Raw genomic sequence first — 27,851 nt, 5'->3', positions numbered from 1 at the left:
CATTAGACAAGAATTTCTTTAGGTGTACCTATGGAGTATACTTAGTTCAGTGAGTTATTCCTGCAGATTCATCCATGCTGGGGAAAGGAAGCACCATCAGGCTTTTCCATCCACTGGCCTTTCTTCTCAAGGCAACTGTGTATAATTTTGAGACTTACCTTTTTTGTAGTGGCTGTTCCCAGAAGACCGGGTCTAACAAAAACTATAGAAGGTAACCTAAAGTGAAAAACTACCAGCTTAGAGTGACTTCCTCATTCTCAACACCTGTGTATTTGAGGTAATTTTCCAGTATTTTTTCTCTCCAAAGTTTTCAGCCTACACCAAGGAATCTAAATTCTTTCCTCTTTGTATTGAGGAAGCATGAATGCACATGAAACACGAATTCAGTATGAATGACAGTGAAACTATGAACTGTATTCTAAACCAGCTGTTTTATTTCAACAGACGTGTTTTCTGGAAGTTGAATGATAACAATCTCCTGCCGGGCTCTTGTCAGACCACAACCAGTACTTCTGGAGAGCAGCAGCACTGCGGCAGAGTGGCCTTGTATTGCTAACAAAGCCAAGGGCCACCACCATTGTGCATCACAAACTTTTGCTCCCACTCTTTCCTAAGAATGGGATGGTTTGCATCACCAGCTCCTCTGAGGATAAACTTGACAGAAGCATTTATGAGGAGCTGCAAGGCATGAAGTGTAACTGATGGTGACGTAGTTTGGAAGACTGCTACCTCTATAACAACAAACCTGACAATGCATATAACATTCCTGCATTTTGCTTCGGTGCGGCAAAAAGCAAGTTTGGGGTTTTCCTTTACTGTGCACAAAGAACTGTATTTGCTTTTATTGTAAAATGCAAGACCCTTGAGAACCTTGACTGTGTGATAACAGGTAATTTTTGCTATGTAGCCATACAGTTTAGGCTATTATCCATACTATACTTCATTGTCTTCCATGTGTAAGTGATGTCTCTTCACTTCAGCACTGAAACAGCTGAAGAAAGGTGTGTAAACTCTCTACAGGGAGCAAGTATTTAAGTCAAACACCCAGTTTGACCTGTTGCTTTATGGCCACTGAGATGTTTGGTGGGGTAGATTCTTCATAATTCTTTCAACATCAGCTTCTGTCTTGTGAATTTCAAACCCAAAGCTTCCCCCAGTTCAAGCAGAATCAAACATGGATAACAATGTTTTGAGAGTTCAACTATCCTTCCCCTTTAAAACCCTTTTAAAACATCAAGAGTGCATAAAATCCATATTCTGGAGAAAAGGGTTAGGAAAAGAATCAGTAACCACCCAGCAGGAAACAGCAGATGCACAAAGCCAGCAAAAGCTTTGATGAAAAGGATTTATAAAACAGGCAGCATGACCAAGATCAAATGGTTTTATATGAATACAGGCATAAAGGGTAGAAACCAACCAAACAACTCCAACAAATTACATGGATTAAATACCAGTATCACCATGACTTGGCAGAACTGAGGTAGTTAGTCTGATGCTTAACACCAGGACATAAATGTGGTAGAAGTGATAGTGAACTACATCAATATGGATATTTGTCACATGGCTGTATTCAGATACATTTTAAAAATGAGCGACTTAAATTCATTTTCTCAGCTTGAAGTATCATGAGATACAACAGGGTATTTAAATTTGTAAAGGCTCTAAGAGGTTACTTTCTTGAAGTAGAGCTTGAAGTAGGAGCAGTGTTCTTGGCTGCTTCAAGTGTCCCAGTCCATGAGACAAGTACAGCCCAGATCCCTGTTTGAACAAGGAATCCAAAACAACACACAACCCCAAAGCTAAAAGATAACAAACAGTTTTAAAGGAAATTAAAATAAAGTCTTCAGGCACCACAGTATTCTTAAATTACTTGAAAGTTCAGGCTTGATGGGTGCCAGAGTCAGCAAGGTCTGTAAAAGCTAGCAGTTAGATGAGGCTGAGTTAGGCTGTTAGAAGGAAATACAACCTTCCTTCAAGAAGAAATAGCTAAAGAAGGAGGAAGAATTATCAAAATTTAAATGTAAAACTTAACCCCAACCAAACAAAACCAAACCAGAAAGGAACAAAAAGTATCTGTGAGGAGTAACTTTGTAAAGGCCCAAACCCAAGTATCTCTGGCTACAAACACACTGTGCATGAAGGGCTCAGAATGCAGCTGGTGAAAAAGGTTCTCCTCTCAGACCTGCTCTTCGCTAGACAAGTACAGCTCAAATGTGTGTGGACATGTTTGCACGTGCATTAGCACTTGATTAAAAAAAGGAAAAAGCCAAAATCCCCAGCTAGTAACTGTGACCAAATTTCCCCCTAGCAAAAGCTTGCCAATCTGACCAGTCTTTGTGAGGAACTTAGGACGACTGGGGGAGGATCCAAGGAAATAACACCAGATTTGACCTCAGTATCAGCATGCACTGGAAGAAAGGAGGGAAGGAGGTGTTTACACAGGAGCAGAGGCAGCACCTTTGAGGAGACTGAGATACAAAGGAATACTCTGAAGTACAAGAACAACTATGACCAGACAAGTGTGGTTGGATTTCAAAATACTTGCCACAGCTCTAGAAAAGGCTCAGGGCTAGGACCCCTGCTGCTCACTTCTTATACAATGGTATTGTCAAACAAGTTAAATTTTTTTAAATTAAAAAATTAATACTAACTTCAAAGAGTCAGTGAGCACATCAGAGTACGTTTGTTGTAGAGCAATTCCAAATGCTACCTAGGAAAAAAAAAACCACAAAGGAAAACTGAACTCAAAACCAGCTCCAAAACAAAACTCAGTTTGGGAAGTTGCCAAATGTTAAATTATATACCAAAAAAGGCAAATAGAATGCTTTTCAGTATTAGGAAACTGGGAGGGAGTGTACATTAAGAACAAATGACCCCACAGAGTATGACAGAATGTGGAGCACTTGATGAACTTACTAGGAAACCTTATTTTTTAGCATAAATCCCCACATTTTTTACAGTGCACCTAACTGAACTACGATGGGTAAATTTTTGGAGAGAGAAAGCATGAGCAGAATTTGAAGCAGGCAGGGGCAGGTTCAGCCAGAGCTCCTGCTCTTCATGGTCCAAGAGACCCTCACCTTAAGACACTCCAGGTGAGGTGAGCAGAGTGCAGCACCTACTCATCCCTTGCCCCAGGCTGCTCCTACCAGATACCACCAGCAATGTCCAAGTCACTGCCATAACCCCAGAGCCCCTCCCAGGGGAGCTCACTCCAACATTATGCTTGAAATCAAATGTTGCATCTTTTAATTTTCACTCTTGACTTTTCAAATAAATACAGTTTCAGCAGATTCAGTTAGAAGACATGAGGATGATGTTAAAGAAAAACTCAGAGTCCAATATATTAAGCATACTTATTTACTTAATCTATACAGAATTGAGTAGATAAAATTTCAGATTCACATTAGTGAAAAATCTCTACAAAATGTTTTTGAAAAGCAAAACAAAGACTGCCTGTTCATTTATCACTTTTCCTCATGAAAGCAGACATGGGTTGTAAAAATAAAGCAGTGTGTTTAGCACAAACTAGATTTCTGCATCACTTTTTTCACAGTTATTTCCATCTACAGTCCAAAGAGGTAGATTTTCTGCAACACCTGAGAATTGAACTGTAACGTAACCAGGTGTAATGAAAGGAAGGACAAAACAATACAGATACAGCCCTAACTTACGTGTGTACGTATGCACGTACTTGGGTCTTGAATCACATACAATTTAGCTTTTTGCAGCTTAATCATGGTGAAACTGTCTATCAGGCCCCAGTTCTGACAATCAGACACACTCACCTCAGGCTACATGAGTTTACATCCAGGTTAAATGGTTTGCAGTAGTGGGGGAAAGGCAGTAATAGAAGTTTACTTAAAAACCCTACTGGAGCCCCTTTGGCTGCAGCTTGGCAGTGCAATAGCCTGCAATATGGCAGATCAGTGACAGTGCTGAGCTTATCCCTAAAATCAGTTTGTATTTTTTTTTTTTTAAACACCACTTTTTAATCAACGTATGAAACTTTGCTGACTGGTTTCAGGAAGCAAAATACAGTTTGCCTTGGCCAGATAAGTTGCTATGATAAGGGTATGTTGAGGGTAGAAAATAAGAGAAAATATCCCCATTCTAAAAGCCTTTCACTTGGGGCATTCAGCTTCATTTACATATTTAGCCAGTGTCAAAGATACTTGTATTGCTGTTGCATACATCTGTCGTGTCTCTAAAAGCCCTTGAATTTATTCTTGCAGCAGGGTCCAAAAACTCACTCTTGCCTCCATTTAAAACAAGCACTACAGAAAGAATTGTTAAGAATGCAAATGTCCAAATAATAAGTTGTAAAAAGAGAAAACTTCATGTCCTACCTTGCCAAGGGTATGATGCACCAGATACAAAGTTTTTTGCTTTTCCTCAGGAAAATTACATTATACTTAGTGTTAGCTGAAAACCAGTTCTCACAACACCTGTTTTTTCAAGCTTGATTCTATAAAGCAAGTAATTTGAACAGCAAGTCTGAAATATTTCTTTCCAGTCATTCTTATGCTACATGGTTCACATGATCAACATTTCAAAGCTCTGGATCTAACCTGACTGCTCACTGCTACCTTCTTTTCACTCCTGCATTGTGCTTGGACCACAAACACCAAACCCACACAATCTAGGAGAAAAACGGCCAGCTTCCCACTTGCTCTATTTCAGAAATGTAAGTTTTGCACAGTTCCTCTTAGTGGTATGAGCTAAAACACATGTATTAGGCCTTACAGAACCTCTCTCAGAGACAGCTAAGTTATTTCAATGTACACAACTACAGGAAAAGGACTGGGAGCTCAGTGCAGCCTGAACATTCAAGTAATTTAGCCACTGAACTGCCAAGGGCAATGGGGGTAGGAAGCTCATTGAGATGTGCTTGACTCAGAAATCCCCTCCCAAGTAAGTGCAAAAAACTTTTAAGTACCAGAAAAGGCTACACATGTTCATATTTCTTAAAATGACAGCAACCAAAACTAGAAAGTAAATGCATGGGAACTAAAGTTAGGGGTAGCATGTACTTAGATCACATCACCTTGCAAAAAAATAAGTGTTGGTCCTAGTTCCTTTCAAGAAAAGAAGTCATAACGTGGATATCAAATTTTCTAGGAAAATACAATATGGTTTAAGGTTAACAAGGGGGCTTTGCTTGTGGTATGTTAGTGTAAGAACGTGAAGTACCATCTTTACCAGATAACCTGACTGGGAAGGCACTCAGCCAACTGGTGCAGCTTTGAGGTTGAATGTGCAGGAAATTCCACGTTGTACTTCAGGAGACATCTCTGAATCTTCATGTTCAATTATAACCAGTATAGCCTTAACTAACACTTAAATACGTCGCATACCTGGCTGTTGGAGGAAGTCTGTATGCCAGACTCCTGTGTTCCACACCTCCAGCAGGAAGTGTCTTATTTTCCAGCTCTTCAGATAATCCAGAGGTTTGCTCAGACATGAATGGGCTTCTCTAGTCAGGATAACCATGTGGTGGAAACACTGTAGCTAAGAGGGAAGAATGTGACCAACACCTGTGCAATAGGCTCCACAGCTGCAAAATCCCACTTGGTAGCATCACTGTACATTTCCCCACACATTTATATTTAACATGTTCACAGGTAGGGCAAATAGTCCAAACTAACCTTTACAACACAACCCTGAGACATCTGCAAAAAGCTGTACACCCTGTTTCACCAGCTGCAGGTTAATGTATTTCAAAGCTGTTTCTTCATACCACAAAGTACATAAAACCCTTTAAACATACTTTTAACTATATTCTGGACCTTTACTTTTTCATTCATATATATGAAAACATATATAGGGGGAAAGCTGACTTTTTTACTGGCCACTACACATCCTTATGTAGATAAATTTACTGGAAAAATTGATAATCTTTAGTATACTGAGTGGCAAATCAATGAACAAAACTAGAGTGCTGTTCTTTAAAACAGAAGAGTGACCTGCTGTCACCATTTTCCCCAAACAATATTAGGTCTGTACACAGTCTTCCATGACAGTGATTTGTGTTGTGGGGAGGAAACGCACATGCATCCTTTTATGGAAAAATATTTTCTTCTAAAAAATGAGGCAGATGTGCAACACAGTTGTGGAAAATTTATAGTTTAAGCTATTTAAAGCTGCTATGCAGCTTCCTGTACCACATAAGTCCAGTAGTTCTAAGAAAATACAGATATGGTAGAAAAAGTAAGAAAATTTTCACCACAAAACCAAATAGTTACCACCAACAGAGAAAGTTATACACAAAATATATCTCTCAATACAGTGTTTACACTTCATTTTAGTCTACAGATTCAGTGCCAGGAACAGGACTTGTTGAGACAGTCTTTGCTGAGCTATTTCCCGCACGTGATTCCGCATCAGGTTGGATTCCTGGTTCCGTGTCAATGGGAGTTCCCAGCTCCTCATGGGAATTGAGCGTGCAGGACTGCAACACCTGCACTGCCAGATCCACATCTGCTTCTCTAAGAGAAACCTGCTCCTTGAGCACTTCCACCTTCTCATTCAGCTCGTTCCTTTCCGTCTGAAGGGCCCTGCAGAGCTTCTCCAAACGCTCCAGTTTTATTTGAAAGCCTTTGTATTCTTTATCTCTTACTGTTTTCTGAAGGACAAAGGAAATAAAAACTCTGTGACACAACCATTTTCCCCCCTTAAATTAATTAAAAGAATCACCACTATTTAATCCTGAATATTAAGTCTTAATTAATCCAGTAGGCCAAATTCCAGCTGAACTAGAGCCAATTTCTTCTGAATACTTCACCTAGCCAGGAGCAGGAGTGGCAATGGATGCCTTTCAAAACAAGCAATGAGAACTACATAACCACTTAATGCTAGCTATAAGTAAGGGCTGGGCATCAACCAGGACCCTAATATGAACTCCCATAACACTGTCAACTACAACCCAAATAATGGCAACTACAGGGAGGAGAAGGGCACAGAAGTAAGAAATCCACAATTCATCTGCAGAATCCAGGCCAGAATGTACTACACCTGGGGCTCTCCTAACTAGCTCCTTATAAGAAGGGAGGGAAAGATAAACAGCACTATAGCAGATCCTACTCAACAAAGCACAGTTTGCCAAGGCCAGACCTCACATACCTGAACCAGGCCCTGGACAGTGCAGGCACAGCTGCACTGTGCAGCTCCTGCCAGACTGCAAGCAAGTGATGGCATTTCGTGACCCCAAAAGCAGCAGCAATGCAAGAAAGCAATCAAACTGTTGCACAGGGCTTACTTCCTTCATGTCAGTCTTGTGCATTTCAAACAGATTTCTATCACAGCACTGGCTGAACTTTGCTCAGTATATTGAAATACAGTCAATTCCTTCAGCTTGCATGATTTCATACACATCCCACCTATTAAACAGTAAGCAATAACGCGGCTCAATTTCTTCTTGCGCCATCAGTTAGATTTACATAGCAGCCTTGCACTTTCCATGCCCGAGGAGGACAATAACTTATATAACATAAAACATAATGCAGACAGTCCAAGAAGAGGCTGCAGTGTATTACTTCCAGTTCTCTAAAACTGAAAAGCTGTCAGAAGTTCTCTAGGACTCAGGCTCTAGCTGAACTACACTGCTGCTTAAAAGATGGTTACCTCTTCAGCCATTTGCAGAAGAGCTTTGTTGTTGTTTTCCCATTTTGTACGCCACACAATGGTTTCCTTTTCCAGTTTCTTAATCTTCTTTGTCATCTACAAAAGATAAATAAAAGATTTAATTTTGTGGCTTGTGCTGCAACGTAGGTGGTTTTACATGACTAATTAGACTTCTTTGTATTACTTTCCAAGTCCAGTTTGAACAAGTTATTTTGGGAAAGTGCTTCTGCACAGAATCAACCCCACAATACAGATTCTGCATTCAAAGAAAACAATATTGAGTCTAAAAAGAAACACATGATCAACTTTCAAGTACAAGTAATAAAAACCTTCAGGAAAATAAAGTTTTAAAACATAAGCACAGCCAAAGAGAATGAGAACCAATATTTGGTAGAACACTGAAACTACAATTAAGTAATTACTTAAGTATGTTAAATTACAGAAAAAAAATTACATTTCTCTTCCACAATTCTTATACCTTATCTTATGATCCACATTAAATTGTCAAAATATTCTTTATATTTTCAGAAGGCCAATGCTTATAAAATCTAAAATGCAACCCAATAACAGCATGCATTTCTATATTACTTTTTATGAAACTAGGTAATCCTATAAATACCTTCTCCATTTCTTGCCTGAAAGTTGTAAAGAGCTCATTACTTTTTGCCATGGTGGTCTGGAATTCTTCAAACTTATCCATGTAAAGAGAAAGCTATTGGAAAAAAGGCAGGGACATTAATCTGAACAGTGTATACAAATACAAAAATATGTAGGTACATGGCAAAATGAAACTAGAAATAGTAAAACATTAACTTCCTTATATTTTTTTAAACTGTGCTACAATTTCAATTTGAGGAACACACAGACCTGCTATTCAAATTATATGTGAAGTAGAGTTCTGTGTTTATAGAACAGCAATATATTCTGAAGTAAAAAGATGTTTAATAAAATGCTGGAAGACATCACAGTTCATCACTACCTCATTTTTACTTCCCCACTGGAAAAAGAATTCTGTGGACATACACAAATATAGGAAATTCAGCACCTAACTGGTGAAATTAAAACTTTAAGATTACCTACCTTTCCACCTAAACCAGCCAAAGCTAATAACCAAGGCTGGGACAAAATAAACAGGACAGATTTCAGAAATCAAAACACACATTCACAATCAATGTAATCTGCCCAGTGAACAAAAATCAAGGAAAGTGAATATTGAAAAGAAATTCACAGAACAGTGAAGAACATGACACTTTAAAAAGTCAAGAGCATTAACACTCAATTACATAAAATTTTCTTGCCCTGCACGACCAGGTAAATCACCAAGAAAGAACTGCAAAATATGTTTAACAACACAGTTAAAAAAAAATTATTCCTAATCAGTGTGTGATTTCATGTTCTAGGAATACATGACCATTTCACAGTAACTTCTTACTCTCAGTAAAGAGTACTAGGTTTTCTCAATTCTTACACTTGGGGTTGCAATACAATGCAATTGGACAATACAATTAAGAGCATAGAAATACTGTGGTTTGCTCTATTAGTAAAGGGAATTTCATAACAGGAATTAGCCTAGCTTGTCAGCAGTACATCATGACTCTTTGCCATTATTGTCACTGAACTTTGTAGTTCATCTCATTCTACAAAAAAAATCTGTTGGCCCCAAGAAACCACTAACTATACCCATTGTAACTATTAAAAACAACAAAAGAGGCAGTGAGATTTTAAATAAAGGGTAATCAACTTGGAAAAAAATCATAAAAGACTAGGCATAGTAAAAAACCTATTTGGAAGCATCTGGATATTCCTGTGTTCTAGTCTAATGGAGAGGTGTATGATTACATCTAACTACACACATACACACACACTTTAAACCTAACTCCTGGAAAGGCTAGAAAAGAATTGGGCACAGTATGTGTGAATAAAAGGGCATGGAATAGCTTTCAAAGACACTGTCATGGTTTAAGCTCAGTGGACAACTAGAGCACCACGGGGCTGCTTGCTCATCCCCACTCCCTACCCCAGTGGGATGGAGAGGAGAACCAAAACTGTAGTTTGAGGTAAGAACAGTTTAGTAATTGAAACAAAGTAAACCACAATAATAATAGATTATTATGACAATAATGGAAAAGAAAAAACAAGTGATGCACAACGCAGTTGCTCACCACCTACTGCCCAATGCCAGATCCCATTCCCAAGCCCACATCAGCCTGCATGATGTTTTCTGGTCTGCAACATCCCTTTGGCCTTTTGGCCAGGGTCACCTGTCCCAGCTGTGCTCCCAGTTTTTTGTGTACCTCCTCATTAGGAGAGCATGCAACATAAAATAGCCCTCGGCTTAAAATAATCACAATTCAGCAACAGCCAAAACATCTGTGTGCTATCAATGTTACAGTGAATCCGAAACACAGAATAGAGAGACACGTTTACTCTATTCCAGCTGAAACCAGGACAGAGACTTCATGCAAAACCTCAAATGAAGCAGTAACAGACACACAGAGAAGAGACCCAGTGCTCTGGTGTTGGCTGAAACTGCCATTTCCCTGTGCCTTGGGCTGAGCTCACGTGCAGTGAATGACTGAAGGTGATCCAAAGCACAAAAACCAGAGACCACTTCTCCTCTCTCAGAGGGGATTTTGCTGTAGCATTTACATTACAACAAGAAAATAATTTGAAGACAGCAGGGTCTGTGGACAGAGACAGTCAGGTTACTAAATCTGAATAACTACAGGGATAAACAGGACACTGCTTGCTCCCAATCCTCCACAACAGGTGGTGATGGAAACAGATTCTAAAACCTGCCTGAGTAAAAACCTCCACACAACTCTTTACAGTCACAAAAGAACAGTATTTTCAGAGAAGCCACGCTTTCCTAAACTTTTCTTCTTAAGCAGTCCTACATTCTAGTCTTTGTAGTATTAACACTATTAATTCAGAAGAGCACTAACTCCAGAAATTCAATGTTGAGCACTTTTCCAGGAACAGTACTCTCCAGAGTACACAGTCTCAAGCTGCGCCAAGGGAGATCCAGGCTGGAATTAAGGAGGAAGTTTTTCACAGAAAGAGTGGTCAAATACTGGAATCATCTGCCCAGGGAGGTGGTGGAGTCACCATCCCTGGATGCGTTTAAAAAAAGACTGGATGTGGCACTTGGTTCCCTGATCTAGTTGAGGTGTTAGAACATGGGTTGGACTCGATGATCTTAAAGGTCTCTGCCAACCTAGAAATTGTGTGATTCTGTGATTCAGATGTATTAAACAGCAAGTACAAAACAGCAGTTCTTTACAATTTATGTTTCATGCTTCACTACGGAAGACTTACCTACTGGAAATTAAAACTTATTTGAAAAGATACAAAGTACTCTTCACGAGCATCTGAATATTAAGTTTTTTCAGATGTTGCCTTATGCTCACTACAGTCACAAATCTCTTGGTATTTTGTTTTTGGAACTGCTACTGAAGATCTCTCCATTAAAAAAAAGATACCTGCTGCTTCAGTTGAGCTTCCTGTTGCTTCATCTGTTCACATTTGTGTCTGGATTCTGTAGCTTCTTTTAGCAGCTAAAAAACAATGCAAAAAGCCATATAATGAAAAAAATATTCCCAAAAATGGCTTAACTCAATCTATGATTAAAAATGAACAAACATTAACATCACCTAAGGGCTATTTAACCACATTTTCTCACACAAACATTATTATTACACTGTATTTTCATACATACAATTTAAAGCATGTAATGTTATGCAGAGTTTTATTGAAACATTTCTCTAACTGGCAACATGAGTCAATATTTTTATTTCTCTAGCAAGTTTGAACTGCTAAATTACGAATAGTTAATTAACAAACTGCACGTAATTTGTAACTGATTTGTAGCCTAATTTATTTTCCACCTTCATTTCTCCAGTCACCATATTATCTTTGCAGACTAGTTCAAACCAATTTTACTTCAACTTGACACCATTTTGCAGGTTTGTGTTTGAAGAGATTTTCACCAGCTTATGACTCAGAAATTATGTTCCAAAAAAACAGCAGAATTCAACACTAGATGATCATTTTAAGATTATACAGAAAAAACAAGGCTTTTTTTCTAGAAGTTACAGATTCATTGGATGAAAACTTCTCAGAAGACTGCAAGTATACTGCTGATTATTAACATACAAATAAAACATCACACACATTTTGGGGGGCAAACGGTGCACAAAAAAATGTGCTTTATTCTATATTTGTTATCTCTTATAGCACAAGAACAGAGGTTATAACTCTTGACTGCAGAAAGTACCCATGGTGTTTCACGGCATGTTCCCCAGTGTAAGAGAAATTTAAATGCTATTTAGCATATTTGCTGAGAAAATGCAAACAAGTAACATTACTTGCCTGTTAGCATGGATATCAATAATCTAGGCATCATATACAAAACTTAAATCTCAAGTGTCCTTGTTGAAATCTACCCTAACTTTCAAAAGATGGTCCTCTCAATTTGCTGTATTTGCTTTAAATTGGGAAAAGTCTGGTTTGGTGGGTTTTGTTTCTCTTAACATATATAGAGTTCACTTACAAACTCCCGTTCTCGCTGGTGTTTTTCCTCCGCTTCTTTAATAAGCTGGGTAGTTTGCTGAAGTTTGGCATCCACAAGTTGCTGCTGCAGTTCCTTATGTTTGAACACTTGATCAATATGCTAAAGAGAAAAAGAAAATCGTAATAGCCAAACATAGACAATCTGCTGGTCAACGAAGGCATCGTACTACTGTTTGGGGAGATGCACATTGTTTAAAAGTTCCATGCAAAAGACAAAGTGGTGAAACTGTTTTACATGCCTTTTTTCCCCCCTTTATCTCCATACACTGTAATTACCCTTTTTAGTCTTTCATGGAAGCCAGGTGCCTGTCTCATTAAGTTGGTACGATATCATCAGTCACATCACACCAGACATTTCAAAAATCCTGTAAAAAGCAGTCTACATCCTTGCTTCTAAAGCTGGTTTGTCTACCTCTAATCCTCATTGTGTTACTTCTAAAAGCTCTACTCCTCATCATTACAAAAGCTCAAAATGAGCAAAGTTTGCAACAACAGTTAATTTAGCTCATGAAATCCCACAAATCATTGCATTTTGCAGTCTTACTGCCATCCATAAAGTAGCACAAGGCAACTTCCTGTCTATTTTCCATATAGTCTCAAGGTAGATACAAATATTCCATGATTACAAAACACAGGGAATTACCTGACAGAGAGCTTTCCAACTAACTGATCCAGATAAAAACAAAACAAAAAAAAAACAACCTTCCAGAAACAGCTGAGAAATTATACTCCAAACCTCCTGTGCCAACTAAGAACCAGCCAACTAATCTTAGCTGTAGAACTCCAAGCAGCTCAGTTCTTTCTTGGACAAGGAGAATTGGCTGTTTTCCATCAGTGTAGCTTAGAGCAGCTAGCTCACATCCTGGTGCCAATTAAAGACAGCCCAGTTAGCCATAGAGTAGAGACATTTCCACGACACCAGGCCAAATATGTTTTAAAGCATGATAGCTTACTTCGATTCTGTGCCAACAAGAGCAGCTATGTACACAAAGGAGGTTCCCCTAAAGACCCCAACCTTAATGAAATGGAAGAAATAAGACAGAATAACTCTTATAACCCCTTCCATTATAATTCTGAAGAATTTCAATGATTAATACATATTTATGTTGGAAGTAACCTTTGGAGGCCATTTAATCCACTCAGACTAGGGTCAACTTCAAAGCCTGATCAAGTTACTCACACCTTGCCCAGCTGAGCTCTGAATATGTCTAAAGGCAGAGGAATGACAATCTCCAGACAATTTATTTCTATTTGATTACTTTCATTGTGAAAGGCTTTCTCCAATGCATCTTGAACTTAGATAATCAAAACCAGTCAGGAAGGGCAGACAGGGAGCCAAACAGCTCCTAAATTTCTTTCAGTAGTGAAGTAAAAAGAATAATTACAAAAACTATATATGAAATGGCTGTAAGACATGAGGGGTTTTCCTCCCTTTTCAAGAATTATCTGAACCTTACAGTCAAGGAACTAATAAAATCTCATTACAAGTGTACTGTAAGCACCTCTTCTCGCAATGCATACTGTTCAATGAGTTTCTTCAGTTTTTCCCCCAGTTCAATGTTTTCCTGACGGAGCTTGGCATTGTGTATATCATGCTGTTCCAGTTGAGCCTGGATTTCATTCAGTGTGATCTGGAAGTGTGCAGTTGCTTCTTTCCGTCTTTCTTCTTCTTCACGTGCTTGTTGCATGTTTTCTTCCTTTTATGGATAAACATTCATAAAATATTTAAATATAAAATATTTGAAGTGTTCAGGTCAAACCATGCACTTTTTGAGTCAGAAACAATGGCAATAATTCACTTCTGTACAGTTTCAATTTCTAGAGTGCTAGAACTAACACAAGCCACAATCACAATATGCCACGCTGACTAACCATGTGAAATGTGTGGAAAAAAGAATCTAGAAATGGCAAAACCTGTAAAAACTTTTGTCTTTACCACTACCAACATTACTCAAAGGCTGGTACATTAAGATGCTAGGTAACTTTGCAAGTGTCAGCATTATCCAGATGTAAAAACCAGCACTGATACTATAATGCGATTTTCTACAGCAATCACTAATTTTCTACAGCAATCAATAATTTCTTATCTTATCTTGGCTCTCTTCCATTTCATTCCCATCAATTATATTCTGACAGAATTAAGCTTTTTGGTTACCCTGCCAATTCATGCTGCTATTATTTTACTTGTGCTATTTTTTCACAGCAGTTATCAGCACTGCTCCCAGAAACAAATATGACACGATCAAATACTGCAAGTAAAAAGAATTGGTTTGGGGGGGGAAAGGGACATCATCAAGTTAACTATCCCTGTATTCCTTACCTTAAAATCAGCTACATGCCACTCATGTACACATACAGGTAATGGACAAAGTGACAAGGAAAAAAGCAGCAGTCCTGATTTTAAGCAGTGGTCTGTTAGAGTTCCATCACCAGCAGCACTGTAATTGAAGTAAATAAACTAACCTTCAAAGTTTTGTTATGACGCTGAAGCTCCCGACAGAGAGATTCCAGTTTGCTACGTGCCAAAATGGCCTTGCTATGCTCACTCTGCAAGTGGACTTTCTCCTTCACAACTTGTGCTTGCTTCTTCTGCAGTATTTTCATTTGCTTTTGAACATTTCGGCTCTCCTCCAACTATAGTAAGAGAGTAAATTTGTTAAATAAACATAGGTGAAACCATCTTTATGCAACTAGATGAGCACAGTGAAAAAACTTTTGAACATTTTGGATGAAAACAAGGAAGTAAAATTTCATTAAAATCCCAAGTTGATCTTAAAGAGAAACTGCCATCACCCATCCAGACAATTCCAATGTATAAGGACAGAAAATGAAAATTTACAAATCCCATTTGCCAATTAAGATTTGCCTTCGAGGAACAGGCAGCGCGTAACTCTTGTTGACTATGAGCTATCAGCCTGCTTTCATCTGCAGGGGTAAGAATTCCTCTGAAAGGAAGATGTAGCAGATACTATTAAAAGCCAACTGAGACTGGCTTTTCAACAAGTCACAACTTTTCCCACTCTTATCTTGAAAGTACATGCAACTGTTTATCCAACAGGTCTTGTTTTTGCTATCAAAAAGAAAAACCACAGAACTGTATAGAACTCCTTATCAGCAGGAGCTCCTACCAAGGGAAGCAGTAATTGATACCAGTTTGTAGAATTCTGCAGTATTTCAGAAAAGAACAGACAAAGCTAGCAGCCCTGACAAATCAAGTCAGTTACTATTACAACCACATAGCCCAGAGTTTAAGAGATCTGCAGTTTCAACTATTCAAAGCAAATTTTTTTCTATTTCCTTTAGGCTGTTTACATGATAGATGACACAGGTAAACTCTATACATATTTAAAAATCTATTCTGTGAATATCCAGTGAAGAGAAGTTTCTTGCATTAATATCTCACAGAGATACTCCATTGTACCTGATTTTTGGGCTGCCTGAGAAACTGTATTGTTTAGAGGCTGTTTCTTTGCAAAGAAGGCTACAATGTTAAGTGTTACACAGCTCCTTATTAGATAGTGCCTCAGCCTTGGGACACCAGAGGAAAAGAGGGCTGGCAAAGAGGAACATCACCATGACAGAACAGTAATACAATGCTGATTTTCTGAAAGAGCTCAAAATAATGTTGAAGCAGAAAAGAAAGAATTAAGTTAAGGACCTCCATGACAACAGTGAATTAAATGTGTATTTAATGTAGTTTAGGGAAATGGAATATTAAGGGCGCATTTTCACATCTAAATACAAAAAGCCCTTTTCTTGCATGGCCAGAAAACACTACTTCAAGTGGTTGTGCTGTCTGCACACTTATGAAACTTCAGGCCTGTAAAAGTGTGCCAGTCTGAGATGTATGACCAAGGATGCAAACCTTCCTGCATCACACGCTGATCTCCTGATAGATTCCAAATTATGGAAAAAAAATTGTGGAAGATCTTTTGCCAGGAGAGAGGCATTCCTACCTTCATTGTACAGTCCTTTTCATGAGACACCACTGAAAAACCTGACAGTGAGCTTTAAAGATGATGAATCTTTAAAAAAAGAAAAGAAGCATTGTAGGTGCACTGTCATAAACAGTTCAAACCTCTGCTGGCATTAAAGCTGATACCTATGCCAGTGGTTCTCCATCACTATCATGAAAAAAAGAATGCATCTTAAAAGGAACACAATCAGATCCAACCTAAACATTCTAAGTGGAACAGAGGCATCCCTCAAACTCATTTAGCTGAAACAGAGCTATTCTTACACCCAGACAAGCTCCCACCCGGCTCCTCAGCCATTCTGAGCATAATGAGGAAAGCAGGTGGTTTTCTAAGATGGCAACTGTGAATGCCTACTCTGTCTACAGTCTATTGATCCCCTCCTGGGAGGGCAAAAACCTTAAAGAGGACACATCTCTTCTCACTACCAAGCTTCTTGAAGGAGATTACAATTTATTTGGTCCAGCTGCTCCCCAATTTTTTTGAGATCTTTCCAGTAATAATAATCTGAAATAGGGCAGACTTTTCTTCCTGCAGAATTGAGGGATTCATACTGGCCTGGCTCCTCACACGGGCCACATGCACGAGCAATTGGTCATAAGGAACAACTAACCTACAGCATTTTTCTCTCACAATATCAAAGCTCACTTTTAGGTGGGTTCCCCATCCTTGAGTTATAATTCAGAACTATTATTGTTTCTCATTTAAATGAAAGTGACTTCTTAGAGAAGCTGTTGGTTTTAAAGGAAATGCACTCACATGAAACAAGAGCATGTGAGAGAGAGCAAGGAAAACAAAGCAAAAATGTAACAGACCTCCGTGGAGGACTCAGGATTTCCATAACAGAACTAATCTAACAGAACTAATCCATAACAGTTCCATAGTTCCATAACAGAACTAATCTTCTTAAGTAACCCATATTTCCTCTGTGAGTAAAAAGACCACCTGCCAGATCACCCTCAAAGTTTTGGAGACAGTATAAATCTCAAAAGAAAAAAAACTTCTTTCAGAAGAGTAATGCCATGTTGTGCAGCATTATGTCATTTTCAGAAAGATCTGCATATGATACACTTGACAGCTACAGAGAGAAAACTTAGGCTTTTGTAATCTCTTTAATTTGCATTCATTTATTAACTATAAATACGGTGGGAAAACATATACACACAAGATTTCCAGTCTTTCCATTCCTCTCTGTCCCTGTCCAAAGAAAAATGAGTCAAACGTTGTAATCTCCAAGAACATTCTGGAAAGTCAACTTATGAACCCTCTCCTCTAACCCTCAATTTTGTGATCAATTATTTTAGAGAATGAATTACCAACTTGAGGCGGGAATGCACTTTATGAACTGCTTCTTTTTGGTTTGTTACTGAAGAAATGCAACCCTTTCTTTCCATTCCTTCACATCATCAGAAAGTACAAGACAAAATTAAAACTAGATCTTCCCAACATCCTACATTTCCCAAAAATCACTAAAGAGTTAAATATAACTGAACATTCTCCCTCTCCCTCAATCTCTGTATGATAGTATGTTTTTTCCCTTTATCCTAAAATGATAAAACACTAGCACAAAAGCATTATCAATTACTCCCAAAAGAACTCAACTTTTCTGTTAATCCTAGTATTATGCTTCAACACCAAGTTATCAAAACCTGTTTTTTCTTTGGATTTGGGCAGTCATGTAGAAGTGAAATGACTACAGCAAAGTTTGGCTGAAGCAATACTCAGTCAGCCTGAGCGTCTTTTTTACCAACATTGTAAAATACTTAAAATCATTAACTACCCTTCATTAGTTGTTACTGAATTCCATAGTTAATATTAACACATTAATAAGTTCTGTTATCTTTACAAATTACTTACTAGATCAGCATACTTCTTGCACAAAGCTGCCAGCTTTTCTTCTGGAGTAGAAAGTGTGTTCAAGGCTTGCATTAATAATAACACTTCTTTTCCTATTAAATGGATGATAGACAATGTTACTGAGGAAGAAAAACCATATACCAGAAAAGCAGCCTGTCCTTAGAAGTAAAATATAGATCCATGAGAAATTAGCCTGATTTAAGTTGTTCCCTGGTTTGACAGCTGCATAATTCTAACAGATGACAAATGGGAAGTCATCACAAGATGTCATCAGCAAGAATAAATTCATTTTGCCCTATTTGTCTTGCCATTCAACAACTAGGATAGCAAAAATTATTTTAATAATTTGTCTTATTATACTAAGGCAGAAATATTTTTGTTTTAGAATTGCACAGATAATAAAAAATCTGAAAAAATGCCATCCAGAAGGTTAAGTATTGGCAGATATGTTCTTAATAAGCATTTAGAATTTAATTATCAGCCGTGTTTGGCAGCACTGAACACTGCCATCCCAGATTTAAACCAGAAAGTTAAAAAAGTTGATTAGCAATTACCACATTATTATTAAAGTTCATGTAAAAATAGCATTGCCAGCTGAAGGAGTCTTACATATGCATTAAGAACTGTCTTTCCTAAGTAGAAGTGCATACACAGTTTCTCAAAATATCCTGTTATGGGTGACAAGTTTTTGGCTACAGAGTAAATTTGCGACAAGGAGCAAATCCATAGCTGTTTTACAAAAAATATTATAAATATTTTATAAATATTTTCTAAAAATATTATATTAAAAATCAGAACACCAAAGAGAACACACCCAACGTTTTCTCTTTGTGTTTTTCACTCTCTGGATCTTGCTGGCCATCAGGTGGATCAGTACGGGCTTCTTCTCTCCCAGGAGTCTCCTCACGGGACTCTTGGGAACAGCCCATGGACCCCGGGTGCTTTCTGCTCTTTGTGATATACTCGGCTTCTTCCAAGGTGCCAGTGTTTTCCAGGCTGTAACAATTGGACTGTGGATACTGCAACGCTGTATCAGACAACTCAGTGCACTTGCTTTTCACCAGTTTATCCTGGTTATTCATTCCCATCTCCCGAGATCCAGCTTCTTCCATGGCACCGCCAACCACCTTCAGAACGGAAAGCAGGGAAGTGGATGTGAACAGTTAAGCAAATGTGTTTAAAATGACAACTTCCACCCTTCTTTTCCATGGACAAATATGGGTAAAATGCAACAAAGAAAGCCTGATAAGAAGCCTAATAAAATCTACATAAATAAATTGTTTCAATGGCACAGAGCAAGAGCTTGAACTACTTCAATCACAATGCCAAATACAACTGTCAGCTCTTAACTGGAGAAGACTGGTTGTTACAACAACAATGATAAACCAGGAGCACTGGTTTAACCAGGACCAGGAGCACTTCTGAAGTGGTAAAATTCACATCAATGAAATTACCCCAAAAAGTGAATATTAACTGACTTCAGGCTCGGACTCCGACTGCCTATGATTTTTAAGAACACATTCTTTCTGCTCAATTAAACAGAACTTTCTTTAAAGATTTCCTAAAATGCTAAATGTTTAATCACCTCACCACCACCAGTTGTTTTATAACACTGCTGTGACAGGCTCATATTTTAGAGCAGAATACCTGATGTTCTCTATGTAATACCGTGTAGTTTATTAAGCATCTCCAGACTTCTCTCTCAATAACCAGAACAACATTCTCAGTTTTTAGAAACATTTCAGGCTGATGAGAACTGCAAGGGTGTTTGGTTAGGTGTGTTTTTGTTTCGTTCATTTGGTTATGCTGCAGAGGCTGGGACTTAAGACAATACTTGAAGGTGGTTGGGTGTTTTTTTGCTGTCCATTTGCAATCCCAATATACAACATATATGGACAGTTAAAAGCACGATAAGCAGAGCTGAACTCACTGCCCAAGTAAAATTCATGTTGATTTATTTTCAGTGGACTGAACATAAATTTCCTTAAAATCACAAGGAACTGTAAAAACAGACCTTGTTCGTACACAGTTACACCGTTAAACCACAAATTAATATCAGATTACCTTACATTTTCTTATTAAAAAATGTGCTAATTCTTAAAGCCAGGGGTTTGCACTGGGTTTTATATTCTGCACAGGACTGTTTTCCTGTTCAAAAGGAATTAGCCAACATCAAAGGAATGCAGCCAACACTCATAACATATTGTGAGATGTATTTCAACTCCAAATTTGTTCAGCATGCTTGAAAAGGTTATTTAAAAATCATTAAACAAATACATCTTTTTTTGAAATAGTCATGCATAACAGCTTTGTTCTCTATTCTTAAAGCAAGTCCCTTTCTTTAGACCTTATCTCAAGGCAGATTCATTCTTGAGGAGATGGACTTCACAGAGTGTCCTTCTCAAAGGACAATAAGCTTTTTAACTGCAAATAATCTCTACAGGCATTAAGAAGCAACTTTTGACTTTCCAAGGAAGATTCACTTTGCAAGCGTTGAAATGATGCACATGCTTTATGGACAAACATAAATGCACTGCAGTTTCATTCTCTAACCATGTCAGACTACGCACTGATAAATGCCAACAAAGGTCATGCAAGTAATGAACTGCTGGAACGAATAACCAATTACAACATTTCACACCTCTAAAAAGTCATCTGTAAAATGCCCATTTTTCCCCCCTTGGCTCGTCCTAAACTGTGGGTCTTCCAGGAAAGGCTTACCCCTCTAGGGTCAGCCAAATAAACACAAAAGAACAAGAAATGTTAAAACACAAGAATGTGAAAACAACACAGCTCGCTTCACCTCTCTGTGAGCACAAATGGCTGAAACCACGGCACAGATGCTGTCTAAAACCCTGGATTCATACAGAAGCTGAAGACACTGTGTCACATTAAGCTGACAAGACAAGAAAGGTCAGATTCTTCTAACACAACATGATACCAAGAGTACCTGCAGTACCAAGAGAACAGCTGAAACTTGCAGGTTTTTTATTTGCATAGAACATGAACATCTGATTCAGATACTTGTACCCAAGCAGTCTTGCAAAACATACAGAAAGTTTGCTTTAAACTCAAAGTTTCGGGTTTGGCACTCAAAAGCATTAAGCATTTCCAGACCTTCTGATATCCATAAAGAGACTTTGGAGTTTTTTTTTGAAAGCAGAGCACAAAACTGCCAGCAACTCCAACAGAAGGTGAGAAGGCCTGACTGGCTGCAGTCACATACCGAACAGCAGCAATGCCCAAGCTCCTCTGGCCTAGCACTAACATTTGTGCAACTTGTTCTAACACAGTTGACAGCCAGATCAGTTCTTCAACCCAGTTCACTGCACAGCAATAGGCAATCCTGCCAACAGAAGTGGAAGCAGGATGATTGGAAAGAAGCCAAAGCACGAGAGCCTCTAAAAAATAAAAGCCAATCTAACTGCAGTCAGAGCACAAGACCTAAACACACAATTCTCACCACAGGTACACACTTCACTCCGGCTACTGAAGGACTGGAACGTCAACAAGACCATGCTTGGGAGTCAACTGAAAATTTTTCACTGTTTTTTATCTGAGAAAATTATCTTGTTTCCAATGAAAAAAAAGAACAACAACTAGCAGGGGCATACATGGGACCAGTAAGTCACGAAATGCCCATCTCTGAGCAAACCATCATAGTAACCCAAACGTCAATTCAGAGCAGGCAATTCACATGCATATTCTAAAGCATCTGGAAGTTTCAGGAAGTGAACATCACCACCTCATTAATTCAGCAGAGCTTTTTGTTGAAGTCAAATTAGGTGTCAGTTCAATTTTTTACTGACAATAATAATTTCTAAACTCTGAGTATTCTCTATTCTTTGTCAAAAAAGCCACAAGGACTTTTATAATTTCAGACTCACTCTCCAAAGTCTAACAGAAAAGGCAGAAGTAACCTATCAGAACACTGAATTGAAGAAAAAGGTTTGTGTACAAGTGTCCTGTACATCTCCAACACATTTGAAAATTACAAAGATGGTGAAAATATACAGAACTTGTCAACTTTCTTTTGGTTTTCCAAACTTGAACATGGAACAAATCCAAGATTACTGACAAGCAAATAAGCTCCCTGCAAAAGCAAAACTCAGCATAGCAGTAGACAGGCTTTGTAAAAATATCCCATTTTCTTATCTTGAATACACTTACAAATTGTTGACCACAGATTAGAATATTATGTTCAAAAAAGTGGTTCTACCAGCAGCTAGAACAATCTGACAGCATACACACACAAAAAAACCCTCTTCCATCTTAGTTAAAACTCTATCTGTCAAGTTGTAGCCTGTAAGTTCTAGCAAATCTGACAGTAGTGGCATGACATATTAAAATTCTAACTTATTCAACTTAAATTAGGAAGCATTTTCATTTTAAAAACCAGAAGGCTGCTATTGCCCGACAGGGGCCACAAACACAAATATCTAGAGGATTTCCTGATTATGACTAACAAAGAATTTTCTACATTAGCTGCAACTTCAGATATTAAAACCAGTAGCCAGAAGTCTTATACTGAATGCTATTCTTGAAACACTTGAACTACAGGTAGTTTCAGATTTGGTCTGAAACTTCGGTCAAGCTGAAACTTTGGTCAAGCTTCAAGCTGGAATATAGGAATAATGAACAACACACTGAGAATGTTAAGTCCTAACCCATATTAATCACTGAACTTGCTCCCTCCTCACTGAGGTGATTGTAAGAACAACCCTCTTACCTCTCATCTTTTCAAATGTGTGCCCATCAGACTGGTGAACTTCTCAGTTTAACATTCCAGCCAGAACAGAGCACTTCCCACAGCACATTGTATAATAGTGCTGATTCAGTACTGACTGAATAAAACCAAAACAAAACTACCCCAGCAAAGACCTTCTACTGGAATCACCGCTACCTTTTCTAACTGCTACCATGCTCTCTCAGCTTCCAGCCATCTTCAACCACAGGTGGCTCATGATCTGACAACCCAGAGTCAGACTATTATATGCCTAGAAAGATTTACAGAGAGGCAAAAAGAATACGTTGCACAGGTACCGTGCAAATTCATAAGATCACAAATTTATTAAAACTCTTAATATATGTGCATCCTACCTAGCTGCAAAACCAGCTATTACAAGATGCTGACATTTCTGAATAAGCATGTCATCTTCAAGCTATTCAAGAGTTACAGGACAAACCACCTGAAGATGACTGTAGGAAAATTACTGGCAACACTGCTCCTGCTCACCCCAGTTTTCAGTCACTCTTCTGCTCTGCTCCTTCAACTTATACCTCGATCAAAAAAGATACACATCAAGAAATCTCTACCTTATTTCATACCTAAAAGATCAGCATACAAGACAGATACCCCATATGTGAAAATGGCTATGATCACGAGAGCCTAAGCCAGCTCTTCTTCAAACAGTTTAGCTTCAGGAACACACACTGCACATAAAGACAGAACAGACACTTGTCCTACCACCACGCCAAAATGTATCACAAACCCACTTATTTTTTTGTTCTACTACCTACACAAGTCTACAGCACACTATGCTAAAATATACTGTGCCTACTATCAGTACCATGCTTACCTGTATTCCATACTCCTGTGCATACACATATTCAATCTTTCCCTAAACCACCTGAAAATACTTCTCTGTACCTTTTAATAAAAAACCCCACAATTAGTAGCTGCACCATAATCGATTTTATCCTGAATGTTAGCTAATTATCCTAAAAACATAAGCACTAGCAATAATCTATGAAAACAACTCCTACGTACCCCATAGTAGCAGCTGGACTGTGCTGTGAAAAGGCTCTTCCACCCTTAGTCTAGGGAATAGCTAACACTTCAAGAAATATCCAGGAAGCTTTGGAACAAGCATATGTACATACAACAGATTTTCACAATCGTGAAGACAACCTAACTATATAAGTGAATATATAATGAATTCCTCAACATCAAACTCCAAAAGAGGTAATTTGAATAACACTGTTCAGCTGACTACATTTCCAAACTTGCTTCACATGCAACTGGTCATAAAAGCCTTATACCCTTTATCCTGACCAACTGCAGTAAAAAAAAAATATTGTAGCAAAAAAGGTAAGTCATACTTATCACAAATGTGTACGGTTCATAACAAATATTAAGCTTCCTGCATCCCAGCAATTAACTTTTTCCTGCTAACACAGAAAAGCTTATTTTGAAAACATATATGTAATACACTTTTCCTCAAATCGATTTTTCAACAGTTACATTAAATAACGAATAATATTTACAACTTCTCCATGAAAACCACCATTTTAGGATGTCATAAAATTTGGGTTTGAATTTTAAAGCAGGTGCACCTTCATCCACTGGTCTAGACACAATTATTCAGATGCTTCGGACCACAAGACTAGCTTATTGAGGTTATTTCTCTATGCAATACTTCTCTATACTGTGCTCACTGACCTGAATGATCACGCACTCTAATTATACCTTTCTCAAACCTAATGGCCTCTGAGGTGGCTTCCCCACTGAAGAAGGATCTTAGCTGTGAGATCTGGAAGTAATTTCAAACAAACAAATCACCACATTCTGTCATTACATTAAAAACGATGTTCTGTACACTCATTTATCTACTTTCAAAACACTGGACAGAGGAGCCTGCAGCATTGCTCATCACTAGTTTCAAAGCACTGCAAGGTTAGAAGCTCCAACACAGCAGGACAACTATTAAGAAACACCTACTTCCTAAATTTGTATTTTACCTTCATAAAAGTCAAGACAGACTCTTTGTTAGCAGAATTCCACCATTAAGTTTCCTGGCCTTATAATTCAAGACCTGGTCTTCAATATTGGTACAGAAACACTCTCACATGACCTCTGCTTCTAGCCCTCACTTCTTCCTCTTACCCTTAACCACACTGGGTTTTTTTGCTCTTTCAGTGACCTCATGACACAGATGACATGCCTGCTTTTAAGAAAAGCTGTTTAATTTACCTCAAACACAAACGGGAAAAAACTCGGTAACCATCTCTTCCCTCACTTAGCTGAAGACATTAAAAAAGTGGTGGTGCATCTCTCACACCCCCACCCCAGGCCACAGTAAGATCTCAAGGCCTTGGCCTTGACAAACAGCACCCAGGAATAAAGCTCATCTGGAGCTTATCAGAAACACTGTCTGCTCCCAGGAAACAGCGATGTCTAACAAGCTGATGGCTTTTAGCAAACATCCTTGAAAACCTTTTTTTTTTTTTTTTTAACATGAATAACAACCCAAGTGGAACAATATTTTTGTTACAGGGCTTTCAAGGGAAGTTACCAACCCAAATTTGAACCAGGATGAAAAATTATTCCGACTGAAGTCCTCTCTCTTGAGACCCTACAAACAGCGGTCTTAAGTGAGATGCCTTGAGCTGCCCTGGACTGTGGCAGGCTGTGGCCAGCATTTCCCTCTGGGGGGGCAGCTCTCAGACCCAGCAAACTCCACGACTGCCATTCTTGGAGGACCACTGCCAACTGCTGGTGACAGAGCCTGGGCTGACACCCCTCCTCGAGGCCTAGCTCCCTGTGCCTTGAGAACAGGGAAAGGCATCAACCGTGAGTGCTTCCCTGGATCCGAGGGGGATTTTTCACAGATATACACCTGGTACACACTCTTCATGTCTGGGTCTGTGCAGTGTAAACATATATTTAAATATATTAGTAAACATTAGTTAATATTTTTACTATAGTAAATGTGAATGCTGCTCTCTGAGATTCTCAAGTGCTTTACATTTGTGAGTGAGCGAGGCCTGTAAGTAACTTTCTGCTGTACTGACAGTAAATTCCACAGAATCTCCTGTTAAATTGGTTAACATCAATTAAGTGCTGTTAAGTTCAAGTGGTTTTGTGCCTAAACTATCAGTCAAGCCTGGGGCTAAGTTGGGCAGGGGGAATTCACTCTGAATCCTGTGATTCAACAGGAGGGTCCCCTTACTTCCCTTCATCCTTACCCTTTCCTATCCTTACCCTTTTCCCATCCCGGCCTCCAGGCTGATCATTTTGGTTGATTTTAGTTTGAGATCGACTGATTTCATTGAATTTTTTTCACTGCATGCTTTAACCACACACTAAGTAGCAGAGTGAACCATGCCAAGCAGCTCTGTCATGCTTTTGCTTTTATATAAAATCTACTTTTGCCAGAGATTCTTAAAACAACCTAAAAAATTAATGATAAACACCTCCTGTAATTCTAGCAAAAAAAAATTCACTGCAGAACCCAAAGCTTACATGGAAGCTTTCAGGGCATTTGCCCACAGGACAAAGTGCTGCACATCTAACAAGACCTTTTTAATATAAACATCTGAGACAGGTGCTAATTAAGAAAACATTTAATATAGCATGAATCACTTCCACCAGTGAGGCTTCACTTCCTCTTTACTATGAAGTTAATAGTTTTGTAGTCACCCACAGTATGATTCTGGAAAAAGCAGGGTAGACAAGTTCTGAATTCCCAATGCAAACAGGTCACAAGGAACCTAAAAATAATATCAAGGCAGGGGGAGGGAAATCTACAAGAGAATGTAGAATTTGCTTAACATTGCTTGCCATATTTCACCTCTTTAAAATAATTAAATTCATTTTGACTGTGTTTGAAAAAATATGGAACACAGTGGTTTTGTTTTTTTTTTTACATCATCATCATCTACTTTCATAATAGACACCAAAGTTACTTACAAGTTACTTCTTAGTAAAGAACTATAAAAAAAAAAACACACTGCAGAGGACGGTGCTTTTCAGTGAAGAAAACTAGCTCCACAGCTTCCTAGACCTTGGTAACAGCCAAAATAGTCCACCACTACCAATTTACTATTTCTGAGATATCATCCTTTGTACCACGGAAAAAAGTTACCCCTAAAAAGCCACTTCAATTTATGCAAGGGCACAGGACGAGATATTTCAGAAGCACGTGAGATTAGCAAATCAGTTCTGTCACATAAGACAGCGAGCCGGTGATATTACACACAGCAGCTGAATTACAGCATATCTTAAGTCTTTGCCGCTGGGTGACCAGGCACAGGTATTTTAAGCTTTTCCTACACGGATCTGCAACCAGAAATTATTGTAAAATCACCGGGAACTGCCCTGCTTTCAGCGTGGTTTCGGCAGAAAACGAAAAAAGAAACAAAACGGCCTTTTGGGTTTTATTTCGGAGCTTCAGAAAGCGCTCCCGCCACCCCCGCGGGCAGAGCCGCCGTCCGCTCCCGCTCGCAGCCCGGCCGCGCCGAGAGGCTCCGGGGGGCGGCCGGCGGGACCCCGCGGAGGCGGCACCCCCCCCCGGCCCCGCAGCTCCCGCCCCCCGCGCACCGGGCCCGCCACGTGCTGCCGCCCCCGGCGGCCCGCGCTCGGCAGGGACCGCCCCGCCGCTCTCGGGCAGCGCCGAGGGGCCGCTCCCGACCCCGCAGGGCGAGCGCGGCTCCCCGAGGGACCGCGCCGGGAGCTCAGCCGGCGGGTGCCTCGGCGGGTCCGGCCTCGGGGGCAGCCCGAGATTCAGGCTCCGCGGAGCGGCGGAGGCGACGCGGGCACTGCCCGCCCCTGCCCCGTGCTCCCGGGCCGGGCGGCCGCGTGGGGAAGGGGCAGGCGGGGAACGCGGCGCCGCGAGCCGGCGGGGCGGGGAAGGTGCAGCTCCCTCCCGCCGGGCCCGACCGGACCGCCGCCTCACCTCGGGGCTGCCGCTCGGGGCCGCCGCCGCCTCGTCTCCGCCGCCGCTGAGGCTCGAGCTCCGCCGGGTCGGTCCCGCCGCGCCGCCGCCCCCGCGCGTCGCCATGATGTGACGGCAGCATCCAAACAAGTGCCGAGCGCGGGGCACC

The 27,851-nt window shown here is 39.6% G+C and overlaps 1 protein-coding gene across 1 annotated transcript; it reads right to left on the bottom strand.

The window, feature by feature from the left end:
• Nucleotides 1–412: 412 nt before the first annotated feature.
• On the bottom strand, nt 413–27,851 carry TXLNG (taxilin gamma). The gene is made up of 10 exons (XM_038157179.1): nt 27,704–27,851; nt 18,841–19,153; nt 18,027–18,118; nt 14,659–14,829; nt 13,698–13,892; nt 12,176–12,295; nt 11,106–11,180; nt 8,243–8,335; nt 7,624–7,719; nt 413–6,625 (listed from the first exon to the last, which is right to left on the bottom strand). The coding sequence occupies exons 1-10, from the start codon at nt 27,806–27,808 to the stop codon at nt 6,305–6,307; spliced, it is 1,581 nt and encodes a 526-aa protein (XP_038013107.1). The 5' UTR covers nt 27,809–27,851; the 3' UTR covers nt 413–6,304.

The sequence above is a fragment of the Motacilla alba genome, chromosome 1, assembly GCF_015832195.1.
Source record: "Motacilla alba alba isolate MOTALB_02 chromosome 1, Motacilla_alba_V1.0_pri, whole genome shotgun sequence".
Lineage (NCBI taxonomy): Eukaryota > Metazoa > Chordata > Aves > Passeriformes > Motacillidae > Motacilla > Motacilla alba.
The sequence above is the reverse complement of the archived record's forward strand: the minus strand, read 5'-3'. Positions and strand labels throughout refer to the sequence as shown.